At 42.5% G+C, this 18,537-nt stretch overlaps 1 protein-coding gene across 5 annotated transcripts in view; it reads right to left on the reverse strand.

The window, feature by feature from the left end:
- SLC4A11 (solute carrier family 4 member 11) overlaps positions 1-18,537 on the reverse strand; it is a 100,039-nt gene that overhangs the window by 6,528 nt on the left and 74,974 nt on the right. For all 5 annotated transcript variants that reach the window (XM_054202958.1, XM_054202955.1, XM_054202957.1 and 2 more), the window contains 6 exons: positions 14,745-14,994; positions 13,886-13,992; positions 12,540-12,708; positions 9,533-9,706; positions 4,527-4,722; positions 2,188-2,357 (listed from right to left, as the gene is read on the reverse strand). In XM_054202958.1, coding sequence (XP_054058933.1) covers positions 2,188-2,357; positions 4,527-4,722; positions 9,533-9,706; positions 12,540-12,708; positions 13,886-13,992; positions 14,745-14,994 — 1,066 coding nt within the window. The remainder of the gene's footprint in view (positions 1-2,187; positions 2,358-4,526; positions 4,723-9,532; positions 9,707-12,539; positions 12,709-13,885; positions 13,993-14,744; positions 14,995-18,537) is intronic.

Consider the following 18,537-nt stretch of genomic DNA (forward strand, 5'->3'; position numbering starts at 1 on the left):
TAAAAGTAAGGCACGAGGCAGTAGGAAAGCCAGTTTAAGAGTTGGAAGGGCCTTTTCAATAGCTTAGTAGATCCCAAACAGCACTTACTACTGAGAAGTACCAGAATCTGCTTAAACAGAACTGTCATGAAATAAGATGTTAGAGAGCTGCGGAAGCACAGATAAGCATCACAGAGAACTTGGAAAGATTCTTCCTCTCTGAGCAACTAAAAACTAGTCATTCCAAAGTTTTGAATCAAAGCCAGAAACTGGGGATACCCAAAGAGATCACATTTTCTCCCAACAGGCTGTTCTCCACTGCAATAATGAGAAGCCATTGAAATCTATTATCTTTCACATTAACACTACACCAGTGGAAAATGATGGTCCCTCACCACTGACAATGCAAATCATGCATCTAACGCTGTGGACAGATGGAAATGTGGCTTTGAGACAGACAAGTAACATGGCTGGTTTTCTGGACAGAACACTGAGCCATGACTCACTCATCTGGGTTTGATTCTTGACTTTGACCCCTGGCTACTGTCCCATCTCCTCTTCCTCCCTTCACTTCTTAAAAAAGAGAAAAAGATATTTCATTTCTTCTAGTCTGTCTCATCTATTTAGAGTGCCAAATCTTTGCGAAAAAGTCATTAACTACAGAGCTCATGCATCATGGTGCTGCCTTCTCGGCTGGAGTCCACAGAAACTACATGAAGGCAAAAAAAGTCAGGGAAAGAAGAGTCAAGGGCAAATTTCTGGATTTTGCCAGGTAGCACCATCTTCCCTTTAGCAGCAGGGATGATTATCGAGTTACTAAAAAAGCTGCTCTGGAAAGAGAAATAAGTTAACAAGAGATCTAATATAAGATGACGGTATCTTATTTACTCAAAAGAAGATATATTTGCACCACTGAATTATCTAGCTCTTATTACAAAATCAGGTTCTTTGACAGAACTCTCTCCACACGAGCTTATTACACTATGTCCGATACTTGAGTGTTTGGCAAAGAGTGTCCCACATTTTCTTTTCAGTACTGAGTGGCTCTGTGCAGAGATTTGCAATTCCCACAAGAGTCAATCATCCTGCACTGCACACAGCTGAAGTATTTACCAGACACTTAACCTGTCATCCAAAGTGACGTCTATGTGAAGACTGGGTGAGAGACTCTTACCATAAGAACAATAATTTCAGTGTTTTCCAAGATTTTGTTTATCTTTAAAATTCCAGCCCAAATAGCTCTAACCTGATCCTGTTGAAAGCCATGGTAGTTTTTGACATCTGCTTTTGTTTTAGAAAGAACTGTACCCATCTTTATCACCCAAGGAAAACACCACAATAGCTGCCTTTGCAGATTATCACATTGGTACCCTAAAACTTTTGAGATCAGACAGAAAATCTCCAAGACTGCTAGCTCAAAGACAACCAGATATCGCTGGATACCATGCTGGCCTAAAAATAATCAAGTGGACTGGAAACAGATCTCTTCCTTCCAAGATCTTATTATGGCTTCTCATTTATCCAAAGGATGGAGAGCATGAATGATTTAACTGGAAAATGATGGGCAATCACTGTTAATGAACATAAAGGAAGAAATTTGTTAAATTTCTGAATGATTCTCTCTGAAGACTGCAAGATATTGTAGGGTCCTCCCAGTTTTAAAGATACATTTTAATACTAAATGTGCCTAGCTTGACCTAACTGATCATTGGCAATGGCATTCAGCAGTGCAGGTGGTCTGTAAGGTCACCACAGCAGAGCACCGGCTAAAGTAAGTATTCCTCTTCAGTAAAGTTTCTAGCTCCGCTCTAAGCACAGGTCTAAGGAAATCAAACTGCAAAGCAAGAAGGAACTTTACCAAATACTACCTACAGGGAAGGCTCAGACTGCAGCTTCTCAGGAAGATCAGGCATCTTGCAAACTGCAAAAGGAGACTTATTTGCCTCTCCACTAGCTGTAATAATACCTGTCAGCCCAGAACACTTTGCACAACACCCAGCATCAGTGAAGTCACAGGCTCTCTGCACTGTTCCTCCTCAAGCCTGAGCAGCTGGTGAAAACGGGGTCAAACATCACCCACTTCCAGGATCTGGCTACTCAGAAGAGTACTGGCTGCCCTTCTAGACCACTCGGACTTTCTGCAGTCCAAGCCTGAAGCCCTGTAGGTAAGGGATACAGGAAAAAAAAACAGGCAGCCAAGCTTCATACCTGATTGGGATCATCCCTATCATGATGAGCGGGAAGATCATCTTCATGTAGGGCAACGGTGACATGCCAAAACCACAGAGGATGAGGAGCTGTAGGACTTGCAAGCCTGTAAAATAGTGGATCTTCCTCTGGGGCACTCTGCGGATGTAATGTGTTGGAGGATAAGCAGTCTGGGAAGAGAAGAATTACACGTTAGATATGCAGTGACCTAGAATTAAGATTGCAGAATGTGACACAGGCTTTTGAACACAAGGGTTTTAAGGAAGTCATCAATTTACAAACACACACATGGAGCGCATCAGCATCAGAGTCCTTAACAGGTTCAAAAGCTGAATGCGGGATTTGTAGGGTTAAAGCAAGTGCCTTAAACCACAGCATTGGCAGCAACACACAGAAGATGACTGGGCACTAAAAACCTGGGGAAGAAAAGACACACCACACAGCTAAGATTTCCTTTGGGAGCATCTGGAGTGCAATAAAATATCTTGATAAGTACAGTAATAAGATTCCCCTGAGTAGGATTATCAGGGCTTCGCAGCAACATGTGAAGTGCCTGTGGGGGTGTGCAGGGGGGTGATGGTAAGCAGATGTGGGTGTTGTTACTGCTGGATGGTTTCTCCACCTGAAACTCAGCTTCTCATTATTTTTACAGCTTTCTGTCTTCTGCTGATCAGACTACATGCTTGCCCCTGGTGGTCCCATTTCTTGGCTGAACCCTAATAGGGGAAGACCAGGAGGCAAGACCGGGGAGGTGTGATAAGAGACAGTACTCAGACTGCAGTGGTTTTCTCAACTCATATAAGCCATTCATTTTTGAGAAAGAAGGGGGAGAAAGTGACATTAATAGGCTAAATATTGCTCGTGGTTTCTTTTGACAGTTACTTGCTCATGTCTGAGCACAGGCTTTGACTCACTGTCTATACATCAATGAAGAGTATGAGCGACTGTCTGCTGGCACTGATACAGACTCAATGGATTTCAGATTGTGCTATGACTCATTAGAAGGTTTACAGAAAAGGGAGATATCCTTGTTTGAGAATACTTTTTAATTTTCCAAACAAGCTTGGAAAATTCCACGCATAATTTGTACTAAAACCAGAAGTAATATTCCACGAACATCAATAACTATTCAATTCTGATTCGAAAATTGACATGACAAATTTAATCTTTACCCAGATTTCACAGTTTTAACCTCTGGGATGTAATATTAGAGATCAAGATAGATTAGCAGAGATGCAGAGCCAAATCTTGGGCTTATTAAGGCCTTCACCCTTGTTACATAAGAGAAGGTGAGCTGGAGATTCGTTATTGCTCCCAGGTATCGCCTACACTACTGCAAGCTAACACCTTCTTAGCACTTGTAATAGAGATGGCTTGAAAACAGATCTTCTAGGTTTGTTTTCATACCACATCAGAAGTGTTTCGATGATTGAAGTAATTTCCTTTTGAGTTTACAATCCTATCTCGTGGCATTTCCCACAAGTCAAAATGAAAGTGCAAATTATAGCAAAAAAAATGACCTGTTCTGAATCTTTGTTGGGGAGATCAATGATCACTGTTTACTGACATTATGCATGTGCTTTTTAATATTTTATTATTATTTTTAAAATGCATGTCATGCTGACACAACACCTCAGTGTGTTTTTAAAACTTACAAACCCTACATTCAGTGAGCAACAGTTTGTGCAATTGTTTTTTTTTAAAAAGGCATTGTTTGAATGTATTTTTGGTTTGCATTCTACACAGCCTAGAAGGTGTCTTCACTGGTAGCAGCTACCCTGGCTCCATCGATGTACTCATCTTTGCCTCTGGAGAACTGGTCTCCAGAGCAATTCTCAGCAGACTGAGAAGAGCAGGATTATATCCAAGACACTGCTCTGAACAAGAAAGCTAAAATGCTTTTGTAGCAGGGAAATGCAGAAAGCAATTTATGCAGAATTTGAAAGACAGACAAGATGCAGTGCAGTTCTGTGAACAACTCAGTTACCACCTTTTTTTAATCCAACAATAGCCGTGCCGCTTTTGTTGTTTGACACTGCATTATTCTCCCACTCATTTGTCCGCTTTAATGGAAAAGACTTCTCATGCTCTTGTTTCAGTGGCAGCCAGGCTAAACTAGAGATATCAAGTTTCACTCCCTCTTTGCAGAGAAAGGTGTAAGGGATACGCAAAGTGCAGGTTGGAGCTGGAAATCAGCCTCCTGAGAACACAAGTTTTGGGAGTAACCACATTCCCAACACCAGCAGCTTTCCACGTTAGCTACTGGCACAGTTCGGCGCTAAGGCTGTAAATACAATTTCCTTCTCTTTTTCAGCACGCTGGTGCCCCTGTTTGTGTACCTGTTCTTTGAGAAGGAGAGCCACCCTTTCAAAGAGCTGGTTTCCATCAATGGACGTCAATGCGATGTAGAGGAAGAGGCCATAGAGGACTGGCTTTGGGATCCACTGGAGAGGAAATGGGAGGAGCAGGAGTGAGAGGCCAACCAAGAAGTTTGCCATTAGACTTGTCAGCCGGGTCTCCTTCACGCTCACAATCCTGGAAGCAATAAAACAGGGATTAGGGGAGTAGGATAATATCCCAGTATCCATGTAAACTTATCACCAGGGCTTGCTACTTTGTGTAGGTGCAGGACACGTGCCGCTCGGGAAAGGGAAACTCGTCTCCACTGCACTGAGATCAGCACTTCTGGCCCCATGCTGACACTGAGAAGGCAGAGCTCTGCTGGATCCAGGCCAGGCACTTAATCCACAGCTCAAACAGAGCAGCTGGAAAAATGCCAAATTCCCCTTCTGCAAAGCTCCACAGATCCTATCCTGAACTAAATTGCCCTCTAAACTAATTCTGTTTAGCACATTGAAAAAGAAAAAAAAAAGCAAACACCAAAACCAGGCAAGAATCCTCTTTCTGGGCAGCAATCCTTTCCTTGATTTACCCAGAGCATATGCAATTGGCTTCTACCCAAAAGAAAAAACTCATTCACTTCTATGGGAACTAATGAACCTCTTGTAAAAAAAAAAAAAGTCTGCACTCTTGACTGCAAGTCAGCATTTTTGATGTATGTGAGGATCTCCTTGTTTGTATGGAAGAGCACTACGCAGGGAGCTAGAAATTTAATTCTGCTGTGGATAATAGCAGTTGCACTGCAAATTGCCTATTGCCATGCAAAACATGTAATTAATTAATGCAAATTTTCCAGAGCTGACAGACCACAGATTGTTTTGTGGGGTTTTTTTGGGTTTTTGTTTGTTTGTTTTTGTTTTTTTTTTTTGGGGGGGGGGGGGGGGGGGGGGGCGGGGCAGGGCAGGGAGCCTAACAGGAAAGCATGCAGCAACTTTCAGAGACTACTTGGCAGGTGAGGGGAGGTTGCTTGTTTTCTTTTCACTTCAACTAAACCTGTGAGCATCTCCTTGTTTGAAAAAAAATAAAATTACCAGAAACAATAGGAGGAAAGAAAACCCTCATCTTTCAAGAGTACTTATAAATACAGAAGTGTGGGATTCTTAACGTAACTTTTTTTTTTTTGAGAAGATAAATCCACCAATTCAGTGAATAAGCTAGCACGTAAATCCCTCTTTATCAGGAGAAATTCTTGTCCACAGGCTGTTTTGGTGTCATCTAGTGGCCCCATTCCCTAGATATGAGATGTAATATTCCGAATTAACCCTGTACACAAAATACACTGAGGATCAACACAAGGGCCAGCCATGAGATCTATCAAAACACATTTCCTTCTTTTACATATGCACTGCTGGGACTTTGTAATCCCTTCAGCCCTGAAGAAGGCTGTTTTCCAGTCCTTTCTTTCAATATTAAGTTTTTGAGAGTCTTGCTTATAAGTAAGGTCAGGTTGAACTTCAAATCTCTTTATACATTTAACAGCGTAATGAAGATGTGGGGATGAAGGAGACTTCTACACTTGTATTTAGAGAGAGGGGAAAGGGTAACAGCTTAAGGCTTGCTCTCAGGATTTGGATAACATGGCAGAATTAATGTAAGCAGTCATGAACAACAGATACCACAAAGAGTGCACGAAGTCCTGAGGACAACACTTGAATTCCTTGGTGAATAATGGAGCAGATCATACATACTGTATAGGATTACCAAGAGAGGATGCACAGAAGAGCAACAGGAGGTGTTAACCTCTAAGTAACCTCCCCCTGTCTAGGTTTAAAACAGCAGAAACCACAGCTTTCCTCCTTCCAAACAGATTTTGTTCAGATCCTCTTGCAAGTCTCCTATGTCAAGGGGTCCCTGCCAATGCCTAGAGAAGCAGAGAGCGAGCAGAGCATTTCTGTCTGTTATCTGCAGACTGCTCTTGCCAGCTCTGGAAGAACCGAGACAACATCTAGGTGGATATAGTTTGGCATCCTTTCCATTGCCTCCAGGTCTGGATCATCACATAACAGAAGTCTTGGAGATGAACAGAGACAAGCAGCTCAAAGTGTAACTGCAAGTGCTAATTCAAAGTAATTTGATAGTCCGATAAGGAGTGGTCAAACTATTTCAGGGCTACCAGAACCACTACAAGCCTCTCAAGTGGCCCAGTAAAGCAGGAGTGAAAGGATGCAGTAATTGATTTAGGCTCATCCAGGTACAGCAAGAGCTCCCTTGGCTTCCTCATTGGGCAAGCTACAGAGGAAGCATTTCTGCTATTTCAGGCAAAGATCTAACCCACTGCTGAGGATACTCATGACCTGAAAGCATCAAGTCTGAGCACACACAAGTCTTCTACGTTTCTTGCAAGTGAAGGCATGCAAACCGAAAAGCTCAGGATCAAAATTAGACATGAAGCTACCACATTTCAATCAAACACAAGTCTGCAAGTACAGAACAGCTCAGAATAGTAGCCCTTTGGTAATGGATTTTTGAAGTTCATGAAGTTTTCTGTTGTCATCTCTTGCGGAGGCAGCAATATCACAGCACTGCAGAGTGTTTGATCACATGCAAGATGTACTGCAACTACTACTGCCAGCTCCTGCTAATACCACTTATTAAAATAGTTTGGAATTTCTTATTAGAATATAGTTAAAATGGCTCATAATTGACCAAACCTGAGATCTTTAAAGCTGAAGTTTCCAGCCTCAAATTGGTCTTCTGCCAATTCTAGCACCTTTCTGATTTCCAGGGTAAGGAAATCACAAACAGTCACATAAAGTCAACGGAAGAAAGCCTGTAATTTGCATATGTTCAGAATCTGGCTTGGCCCTTGAGGAAACAGCTCCAGAAAGTTTGTGCTGCAATGGAAATGAAGTAATTAATGGAGAATAAAGAGCATAATCCAGGATCATTTCTCCAGAATCCTTTAAATACAGCTAGCATGGGATTAGCCATTCCCAACCTCCTCCATATGAGTAATAAGAGCCTATTTGCAGATTGCCCCATGAAACTCAAGTGGCTACTCTACAGGGGAGAAGAAAATTTTGCTTTCATTGTGACAGATCTTTATTCTTGTTTATATCATCATCCTCACTGAGAGCTTTGATTCAAGTGCAGGAAAGGAGCCTGCCGAGGGAGCCAGCGCTGAAAGAACTCCCGATTTTCTAATTGAGCTTCAGGACGTTTCTTTTTCAGCGGAGTGGGCTAAGAGGGGAAAGAAAGAAAAAGATGACAACATTGCTTAGAGCCTCCTGTTTATAGCTCAATGCTTTGCAGAGAACAAAAAGCTTCAGTCTCAAAGGGAGTTCAAATAACTAGGAAATCCTCGTCCCCTTTTTTACTCCCAATATCCATTTTACAGCACTCATTTACATACCAATCAGCCTCCAGCAAAGAGCTGGAGGAAGAGCTGTGCCACAAGGGAAGATGCTTAAGTGAGATCAGGGCATCCCTATCCCTCAACCCTTTCAGGATAATCACGGTAGCCATACCTAAGTTAACATGGCCAAAGACTGTTCTCTGATGCTCTTTTTGGGCATCTGGGTGAAAGAGCAGAGGACAAGGGCAGAAGGTAGTCCTTAATTCAAGCAGGGGAATGACTTGACATCAAGGAGAAGCCAGAATGCAGAATCAAGACAGTAGGTGGCAAAACAGGAAAAAAGCCACCAGGTATTAAAGTTGACAACAGAAGACACAGGAGGGAGGCTTGGCACATGGGTTTCAAAGTGTAAATTCTGCATCTCACAAAGATATGGAGAGCAGTGGTATCCCAGAGCAGATCATGGACACAAGGTGGAAAGGCATGGATTAAAACTCTAAAGAACTTAAATTACAAAGTTGCTTTTTTTTTGAAATAGGGTTTAGCATTTATTCGAGACAGATATAGTTGTGGAAGCAACTAATACCAACACATACTAATGGGAATACGAGCCCAAGGGGCTCATTTCCCAGGAAAGATCTGTGAAAGCATTGCAGGGAGCAGTAGGACTCAGCGATTTCCAGATGTGGAAGGTGAAATCTGTCCATCACTGACCCAAAAAGCAGCTGTGCCATGTTGGGCTGGGCCAGCTGGCACCAAGAACAGCATGCAAGTGAGACTGAAATTAGAAGACAGACCCACTCCATCCCCCAAAGTAAATGACCACTTAGCCTCACTTTTGATAAGTAGCAACTCTGAAAATGGAAACTAAGACAGGATAATTAAAACTAATGGCACGTACGTGGAAATTACCACTTCTGAGGTAAAAGCACTCAACTGTAACATACTGAGATCAGACCAGATAATATCTCATGAAACCTGCTCCAGAATAGGGATTGTGTTTTTAACTTAATTTTTTATTTTTAAAATAGGTCTCTCATAAGAGTATGTTGGAAAACTCAAAACGGCAAAAAAGCTAGCCTTAAATAGAAAGCCATGACCAGGGCATGGCTCCACAGTCGCTTTTGCTTAAAAACAAGAGGATTTAATAAGCATCACGCCTTCCCAAAACGTGTCGGAAGATGTTATGGGAGCTCTGAAGTAATGCTGCATTTTTCCTACCCTCTGTAATAACCACCAGACGGGTTTCAGGCAGTGAATCAGACTGGATTTTTCCTGGTGAAGACATCTGGAAAGATCTGACCAAAGCTCGTCCTCAGCTTTCCATAAGCATAAACCTGAAAAAGGCCTTGTCCTCTGGAAGAATTAGCCAATTTACATCATAGCACGTGGAATTCCTGCAGTCTGCTGTGAGCCACTGATAAGAGCATAAATTTGTGTCTGTCCTAAACCAAGCAATTTGCTAATAGGATGAGGCAGGGTCACAGGCCATGCTGGCTGAGGTGGCTTTGTTTGGTGTATCTCCCCTCCACCTTCATATCTTGCAGGTCTTCAAGAAGACCGCTAACTTCCCAACCACTGTACCCAAAGGATTAGAAAACCACAAATGGAACCAACGAGATCCAAGACAACTCCACGGTTCCTACTTACGTCTCATAGATGTGTCCATTTTCAACCCTCTCCTCCACATAGGCCAGGGCACGAACGTGCATTGGAGAGTGAGGGAAGGCAGCATGGATCCACGGGAGGCCAAAGAGTGACAGGCCCGTGTTAATCAGAGCAACGAGGAGGAGGTCCCAGTGATAGGCTGTGCCCTTCACCAACCTGAAACAAGGTTTTTGTTGACAGCAGTTACACCCAGTGCAAACTATAACAGGCTGCTCTTGCTGCATCTGAGCTCGAATGCTAAACACCAAAGTACACTTCCATCCACAGAGCAATTTCACACTTCTGTTTTACAGCCTGTGTTACGTGAACATGAAAGGTAATGAAACTCAATAGTTTGCTCCCAAAGCAGTCATCTCCTGCAAAGACCAATGCTGAGCAGAAAGGTAACCCACTAAAATAACAGCTCATGAAAATTTCATCAGTGTTTTGCCACTATATTTATTGGAGAGTCTACTCAAAACATACACTTGCATCTCCTAGCAGAGTCCATGTGGGGAGTGGTTAGAAACCTGGGCATGGGTTGCCAAACTACTGCCACTGAAGTTTCCCACTCATCTTGTTTTTAACCATGGTCTCCCTCTTTCCCCATGAGGGGAACACATGCTCAGTATGCTGCAGTAATCCCCTAATTATGTAATTGCTACTGCATGATAAGAAAATGGGACATGAATTCATTAAGCTTCAGCTCCTCCTCAGTAGTCAGCCAAGGAGATATGCTCCTAACTTTGGTGAATGCACGATAGCCTCCCTGTTTTGTTTCTTAGGGGAGGGGGAAACTGGCAGCCTTCACCAAAGCAGCTGACCACTTCACACTTGCACTGCTAACACTGAACTCGCGTCTAGCTTAATCTTGCTAGTTTTTGCAAGGGCCGCCCCCTTCCTGAAAATACCCGTCTGGTACCAACTGCTCGGACGCCATGAGTAAAGTTCAGAAAAAGGCAAGGGAAGGATTCAAGTCTCGGACCTTGCTACCTAATGTAAAATCTATAGGTGTGTTTCTGGCTGGGCACTGGAGCACAGAGCAGTGTTCATCCTGACACAACACAAGGAATCAGCTGAATTGCTTGCTGGACACCATCAACTGGAAAGGGAGCACCATTTAGGTATCTTAATGCCACTCAAGCAAGCTCTGCTCAATACTTAAGCAGACACTTGGAGCCATCAGCGATACTCTAGGACATGCGCATCTCCATGCACATGAAGATCTACCTATTGTCTGTCTCAAAGAGCAGCACATGCCATTGTTTGGACAGCAGCAATCTTGGGTGGGGTCTGGTTTTGGAACAAAAAGACACATCTGTAAGCGCTCACCTCCATCAACTGAGGAGGCCATGGGGTGACTAGGTCAAGATAGATGTCTACATTGCAATGCCTCTGAAGCTGGAAAGTGCTGGCAGGAAGGGTGGGATTGTAAACACACTTCCTGTCTTGGCTCACACTTTGATAGCATGGTCCCTGCTCATGTGCTGCTTTCTCAGAGCTAAGACATCTCCAGCATCCCCAGGGTTATCATTTGATTGTCCTGCCTGCCCTTTTCAGAGGGCTTTCTATGTACAAAGGCCATACATCTAACAGCAGCATCATTTTAGTCCCCTTGGGACACTGTTTGGTCTCAGCAGTCTCGCTGCAGCACTGTGTGGCGTTCAGCTGCTTTGACCCATGGACAGGCTCCACTGACCTTGTCTAGCTCAACACACATACACATCTAGGTGCCTTATCCTAGGTTATCTTCACACTGCCCAGCCAGCCCAGTATTCTTTGGATTGCCCTATATGCTTGCTTTGATTATTCTTTAGCAAAGCACATCAGTGTACTTTCAGGCAAGCATCATCTTTTCCCTGTTTTTTCTACAGGAGAAAAATCACTACATTTGGTAACACACCAAACAGCACATTCTCCGTTTGGCTGGTATAGACAAGGCTATTTTTATTCTGTGATGGTACCAAAAACAAGAGGCATCAAGTCCTAGTTTTTCCATCTCTAAAACCCCATGCCCCGATACTTGATCAGCCCTATAACGAGGCATTATGAAAAACACTAAGAACTCCAAAGAATATTTTATATTCCTTGAAGACAGCCCAGTGGAAAACACCAAAAGTTATTAGGAAAGAGGTGACCCGCTTACGCTACAGATTTATGCAACACTTTAAAGGGATATAATAAAGATAAAAGGAAAACATCAAGTGGCCAAAGAAAACCAAATTAGTATAACTGAATTTGAGCTTGTCTTCTCTTCCCTGTCACTCCAGCTGCAACATGGAGAATGCTAATGCATGTTATGTAAGGAGAGAACCCTCCCATGCATTACATTAGCAAAAAAAAAATCTTCTGAGACATGGTAGTTTCCCTAGGAAAAAAAAAAAGTCATACACATTCATTCTTGATATCATATCTGATTGCAGTTGGCACAAAAACATCAGAAGGAATATTTTAATAGTGCAATATCTCGACTCAAGTTTGCACATAAATCAGACCTATCAGACATTAGACATACTGTTTTGCTTCACTTCCACCTCTTCAGTTGGAGACTAACAGCTCCAAACACTTCTTTTCTGATGCTCAACTGCAGCGTATCATGCTATATAACATTTATGCAGGTCACCGACTTTTCATTTTTAAAAGATTCTCTGTACTGCAAGAGCAGAGCAAGTGTCCACAATATGTCAGACTCCCTAAATATCTAGGGGTACATCCACTGACCTCAAACCATACAAAATATCTACATAAAATTCACACATGGACAAACAAGAAACAAGCTGAGGTGATGAGCTCATTGATGCTTTGCGTTTTTGACTCACTGCCACAATATTGGGTTTTGGGGATGGTGAGGAGTGAAGCAGTAGAATTACTTTCATCTGTGACAACAGAAGTTCTAAAGAACACGTGCTGAGTATCTTTTCTGATATTCAGACAAGCTTTGGACAAGCAGTGCTGGGAAGAGACTCAAGGACGTCCCTCCACAGAGGAAGAGGAGTACCAGAAGTATTACCTGTTCTCCGGGGCATTTGTGAGTGACGCCACGATGTTCTGCTCTATGAAGAAGAGCATTGACAGTAGGAACCCCAGCCCCATGGCGCTCATCACTGACCCGATGGAGAGGGACTGGACGGGGGCCAGCACAAACAAGCTCTCAGAGGGGTTGTAGTTAAATGTGGACACTGGAAAGAGGAAAGGAATGATGTTAGGAGGCCCCTTCTTGTCCCACCATCCACACAGACTCAAATAATGTTTTACACACACCACGAACAACTGGGACCCAATGCAGCAAACCAGGCATGATGGTCTGGCATTGTGAGAGCCAGAAGGCCATAGAAGACAGGCTCATCTGGCTGTTTTAGTTTATTTTTTTCCCCCTCCATCCTCTTAGAACTTGGCTGCCATCCTGATTTGACCAATTACTGCTAGTTCTAGTGAAGCATTACATATATTTGAGCAAAACAAAAGAGGGAAACTTGTTTTCCACAGACACAAGGCATTCTCAGATTAGAAAACCTGATTTCTAACTAGCAGTATACTCCTCCTGCTCAGCTAATCAACTGACAGAGGCATTTTAAAACTTCCTTGTATCCAAGAAGTTGTGCAAGGCATTTTAGTATAAGGCCTTTTAGTATAAAATGCCCCTACTTTCCTGCCATTGGAAGAAATCCATGACCAAGGATAAATCACACATGGCCACACATCATTTTACAATCCAACTGGATGGAATGACCACCACAGAAAAAAGCCATTTCTTATTTGTTTCCATACATTTCCTCACATCACCCATTCACGTCACCACAGGACAATGCAATTCCTGTCCCCATTATCGCTTCCTGATATGGAAAAGCTGATCTATTTGGCCAATGAATGGTGTCTCATTTTTAGATTTCCTTGTATAACTTAGAACTGCCCAGATGCTCTGCACCATTTCACCTAAATTAGGAAAACGTAAAGTGGAGACAAAGAGGACAGACTGGGATCATCAATTCTACGTCTGTATGACTGGCAACAACCCTTCCTGCCTGCTAATTACTCTGCCCTTTGTTCTTTACCAGAAATTGTTGACCCTCTTTATTGTAAGAGATACATACTTTAAACCACATTGAAATGAAAAGACACACTGGAATAATTTATCTAGAGAAAAAACTTCACTCAACCTTGTTTGATTAGCATTTTAAATCTAACATTAAGGAAATCTGAGCTCTTGGAGTGATAGGATGTATATAAAATATTTGTGAAATTATATGGAAGAATTTTGCTATTTTTTAACAAAACCTTCCTAGGATTTAATTTCTCTTTTTCATACACCCTAAATAGCTTCCCCCAGTATTCTAGAGAATAAAAAATATAACTTACTTTCAATATCCTTGAAGATATAGGAACCCACAACAGAGAAAGTCAAAACTGAAATTGGTAAGGCACAGTCGGACAGAATTTCACGTACTCTTGCATGCAAATATGGGCTGCAGTTTAAAGACAAAAAAAAATAATCCATCAACACCACACCATAGGGACAATTGCTCAATCCAAATAGCATTAATGCTTTAACAAGTGAAAATTCAGTCCAGTCTCACAATTCTAAAGAAATACTTTAAGTGAAGAATTAGTCTTTAATTCAGCCTCAAGTCCTCTGGAATCTATAGCCTTTGAAGGTTGATGAATGCATAGGCAAAACCCATAAAGAAACAAGAAACTAAGATGCAAGCTAGAAAAAAGTCCTCCAAGCACCAATTTCTGTCTCATTTCCACTTAATTTGAAATGCTTGAGCAAGCATTTCAAATTAAGAGTTTTAAGGGCAATGGGAGTAAAAACCAAATTAGAGCTAGGCATTTGACTCCCAAAAGCACACTGAAGGTATATTCCCAGTAGACTTTCCAGCATCATCAGGGATTTTTGCCCACCAAAACAGTTCAATGCCTATTTGGGGAGAATTATAGGAGTTTCAACATGAAACCCAAAGGTTTCTAAAAAGTCATTTGCGAGGCCAAACCAAATACGGAAGGGCATCATCCAGTGACCGAACGTTTTGTTCTGCTGCTAACATTTTCCAGGTGGCCAGCCAAGTTCATCTCTGGCTTTGGCTTCCACCACCACAAATGGATTAGTTCCACTTGATTTTTCTGGGTTACAAAATTAAGATCTAAACCATTAGCAATTCCTCACAGGTAACATGAAATAATCAGCAGTCTGAGCTCTAAGACTGAAGTAACTCACCTTTTCTTAAACTGATAGAGCGTATGACCAAGCCAAAGGGTACCCAACATCAACATGAGACTAAGGACGGCAGTTTCACGTCCATAATGCACATCATGCGTGCCTGTTTGATTCTCTAGGGACATGGATCTGCTCACTGATGAATTCATCAAGAAGGTGGTATTGATGCCGAGGCTTGGAATAGCATCAGTTCGTGCTTTTTCCAAGTAACTGTCTCCCGTGCGCCCATGGTAGTAATATTTCTTAAAAACTGTACAAACAACCAACAGGCAAGCATTAGGACAGGTTTGTGACAATCAAAGCAAGTAAAATAAAGTGGTTCTTTCTTGCTTGATCATGCAGTATTAATGTTATGCTTCACCAGGTTTATAGCTCTATCCCTCAAACCAGTGAAAAGAAATCAGAAGAGCCGCTTCTTTTATGAAGCCAGTGCTTTACAAATTTATTTTTCACTTATTTTAACAGGTAAAAGTTAAACTGATCTAAAGCAACACGTTTGAACTGTAAGGACTTCCAGCACTAATTATTTATATGATTTCTTTCCTAACACTGAAACCACTGCATGTATATATGTGCACATATACATACACACCTACTGTCAGCAGCCTGGGAAATAAATTCCATCACAATATCTGAAAAAGTTAAGAGCAGCCAGGCTGCACAGATCCTTAAGTGCACTACAAAATGTCCAGTAATTACTTTTCCTCCAATGCTGGTCCAGATTTTAAAGATAAGTGTGGATGATAGGCAAAACCTGGCAGAACATTTAAGTTTACACTGCAAAGTGAAGTAGAGTTATAGAGCACCTGAAGTAAACCTGTACAAGTGAAACACCCAGTGATGCCTCTGGAACTGTCCATGAATGTATTGGGTTAGCTCAGAGACATTTATAAAAGTAATGAGGAGCTGTAAATACATTCTTGCTCTTGAGCATTTAGACACCTGTGTTCCCATTTCTATGGCACTGCCTGGCTCCAAGCATACAAATGTGATTTTGGGATAATTTCACCCCTTTGGGGAACAACAGCATGAGGTGCCACAAGGAGCAAGTAAAACCAGAAGAAGATGCGAGTTGGGCTTTGCAGCCTTGGTACTCCCATATTATGTGACCAGATGGCAGCAGGCAGTACCGGCTCTCCCCCGTACCAATGGGAAGATACAGGAGGATGGAAACCACTATGTGAGAGCTTTGCAGTCCCTCTACTTTTCTTTGCTTTAGTCAAAATACCCCTTCAAACTTCGCATAGAAGAACTCAAAAGTTTAGGGCAAGACCATCCTCTTTAGGCAAAACATACAGCAATCTGAAAGGGTATAACACTCCTCCTAACATTCCCCCCTAGCCCCAAACAACAATCAGGTTTCTGAAAGTCCCAAGCACCTCAATTTTTCCATCTGCAGCAGCTACAGGGAAAGCAGGCAAAAACCCCTGTCACTGAAAACAAGCAAAACGAACTTTAAACATTCTTGTAAAGCACAACTGGTTTTTGCAGCCACCTTGAATTCGTCCAAAGCACAGTTTGTATTACTGCTGGTTTGCAGCTCGCCCCAACATAAAATGCCCCACGTTTAGCTATGCTGACATTTTAACCGTGGTAATCACCCTTCTTTTACCACCTTTTAAAAGGAGTTCGGGCATTCAACAAATGGATGTGATCAATAGGACATGAAGGTCACAAGAGAAAAGACCAGTTACTTTACATTCAATACTTCTATATATAAATTTCAAGATCATAGAAGGTTTACAGTTCAAGATTTAACCTTTCAGTCTGCTCTCAGCAGCAGCCAGAAATGAGGAGATCCTTGCACTTTTAAAGAAAGAGAAAGATTCCCCCAGTAAGGAGCAATCCTATTATGACCTCCATTAGCACTGTGTATTTCTGCATCGCGTGCTACGGAAGAGGCTCTGCAATCATTTCCTCCCTCCATCCTCACAGCTGTGTCCAACCCAGGCAGGACACCCACATCTGCTTTACAAACAGGTAAACTGAGGCACAGAGCACTGCTGTGACCCACGTACCAGCACAGAACAGGTTGTTGGAGGATTTGCAGTTTCCGGCTCTGAACATTAAAGGACACTTGTCATAACAAAAATTATTATGGCAGTATTTCCTGGGAATTAGCAGCTGCCCAGGGCTAAAAGCCTGCTCACCATCTCAGCTGACTCTAAATATTTCTAAGTCCTAGAGACATGCACAATTCCTGAACATATGATAAACCGACAGCACATACATTCTGCATAGGTACAGAGTTGTATTTGCATGCCTCCATTTTTAGATTTAGACTTGAATGAATAAGAAACAAGTTAGTTTTTGGGGGTCTCGGTGATTTTCTCCATTTCCTACACTTTGCTATATTACAAATACTATATTTAGGGCTTAGCGTATCTTTGGTGCCCTGCGTTCAGCCCGACTACACCTATGTACACTACCTCTCAGGCTGCAGTTCAATTTGCACCCACGTCAAAACTAGGTAGGATTGCTCCACTCAGTCCTGGATACAGTCAAAGAAACTTTCACTTTACTCTTGTATTTTAATTAAAGCAACAAGAACATGCCAAGATGGCTAGCCGGAGGTCCTCATCCTGCACTGCCAACTTGCTAGAAAGTATTTGATTCCTGCAAATTTATAGTTTATTTTTATAAGAGGGCATAGTGAATCTTGTTGTCCACATTCAGAGAGAGCAGCAAAGCAGGTGGTGCCCTGGCTGAAACAGAGCCATTCTCAAGCCTAATGCAACACTCAAGTTCCCTCCAACAACATTAACTCGTTTTGTTTGCTTCAGCCAGTTCACCGCTGTTTCCTGCAGAGTGCAGATGTCAAGATCAAACAAACACAGCTTCGGTGGCTGGGCCACATGGCAAAAACAAAGTGTCACCAAAATAGCGTGAATGCGCATGGCTTGATTCCTCTGTATGGTATCACATTCCCCCCCCCCGCCACTTCTTTCCTGTACATCTATAAGTACCTTGCAAAAAAAAAAAAAAAAATCAAAGCTGTGAACAGACTGGGGAAAATGTATCTGACCAAGAGCAGAATGTTCCCTGGCATTCATGAAGCCCAAAAGTCCCTGTCTGCTGGTCAGCTGTTACCAGGACATGTCTAACAGCATGGTACCAACTTTCTCTTCCTACTTAAGTACTGCTCAGCTGCAGTTCTGAGCAGGAGGGGGAGACGGCAGCAGCAACCACCACCTTCTGCTACAAAACAGGAGCAGAAGAAGAAAGACGAGCATGCAGCTGTGAGCTGCACTGGGATCATGTGTTTATGAGCACTGAGAAGGTTAAGGATAAAGTCTGTGCCTGCCAGCATCGGTGCCCTTCTGCATCTGGGAACATGGCTGGACCTGGGGTCCTGTCTGTTGATGCACTGAAGGCCCCCAGATGCAGCTCAAGCCAACATGAGCTGGCAAATTAGTAGAGTGTTGGTTTGATTTTATTACCATTGTTCCTAATAAACTCAGCCCTTCCCAAGTACAAGGGAGAATTACACTAATTCACTAACTACACTAATTAACTTCCAGGATCCTCTCCTGTGCCCCCTGAAGTACTCTGAGTACTTGCACATTCTTGAAAGTCCGGCAGCTGAGATCAATGGATGCTTTCTGTACCTTTAAGCTGCACCCCATTCCCCTGCTATGGGAAATCAGCTCTACTACAGAAGTACTGTGAACATTTGCATTTGCTAATTCTTTACAGAGCAGTTGAATAGTGTCTTGAGGAACACCTTAGTGCCACGGGGAGACTGCCTCATGCCTCCAGAACAGGGCACTAACAGCACACATTAAGCAAAGCT

This window comes from Rissa tridactyla, chromosome 5, assembly GCF_028500815.1.
Source record: "Rissa tridactyla isolate bRisTri1 chromosome 5, bRisTri1.patW.cur.20221130, whole genome shotgun sequence".
Taxonomy (NCBI): Eukaryota; Metazoa; Chordata; class Aves; order Charadriiformes; family Laridae; genus Rissa; species Rissa tridactyla.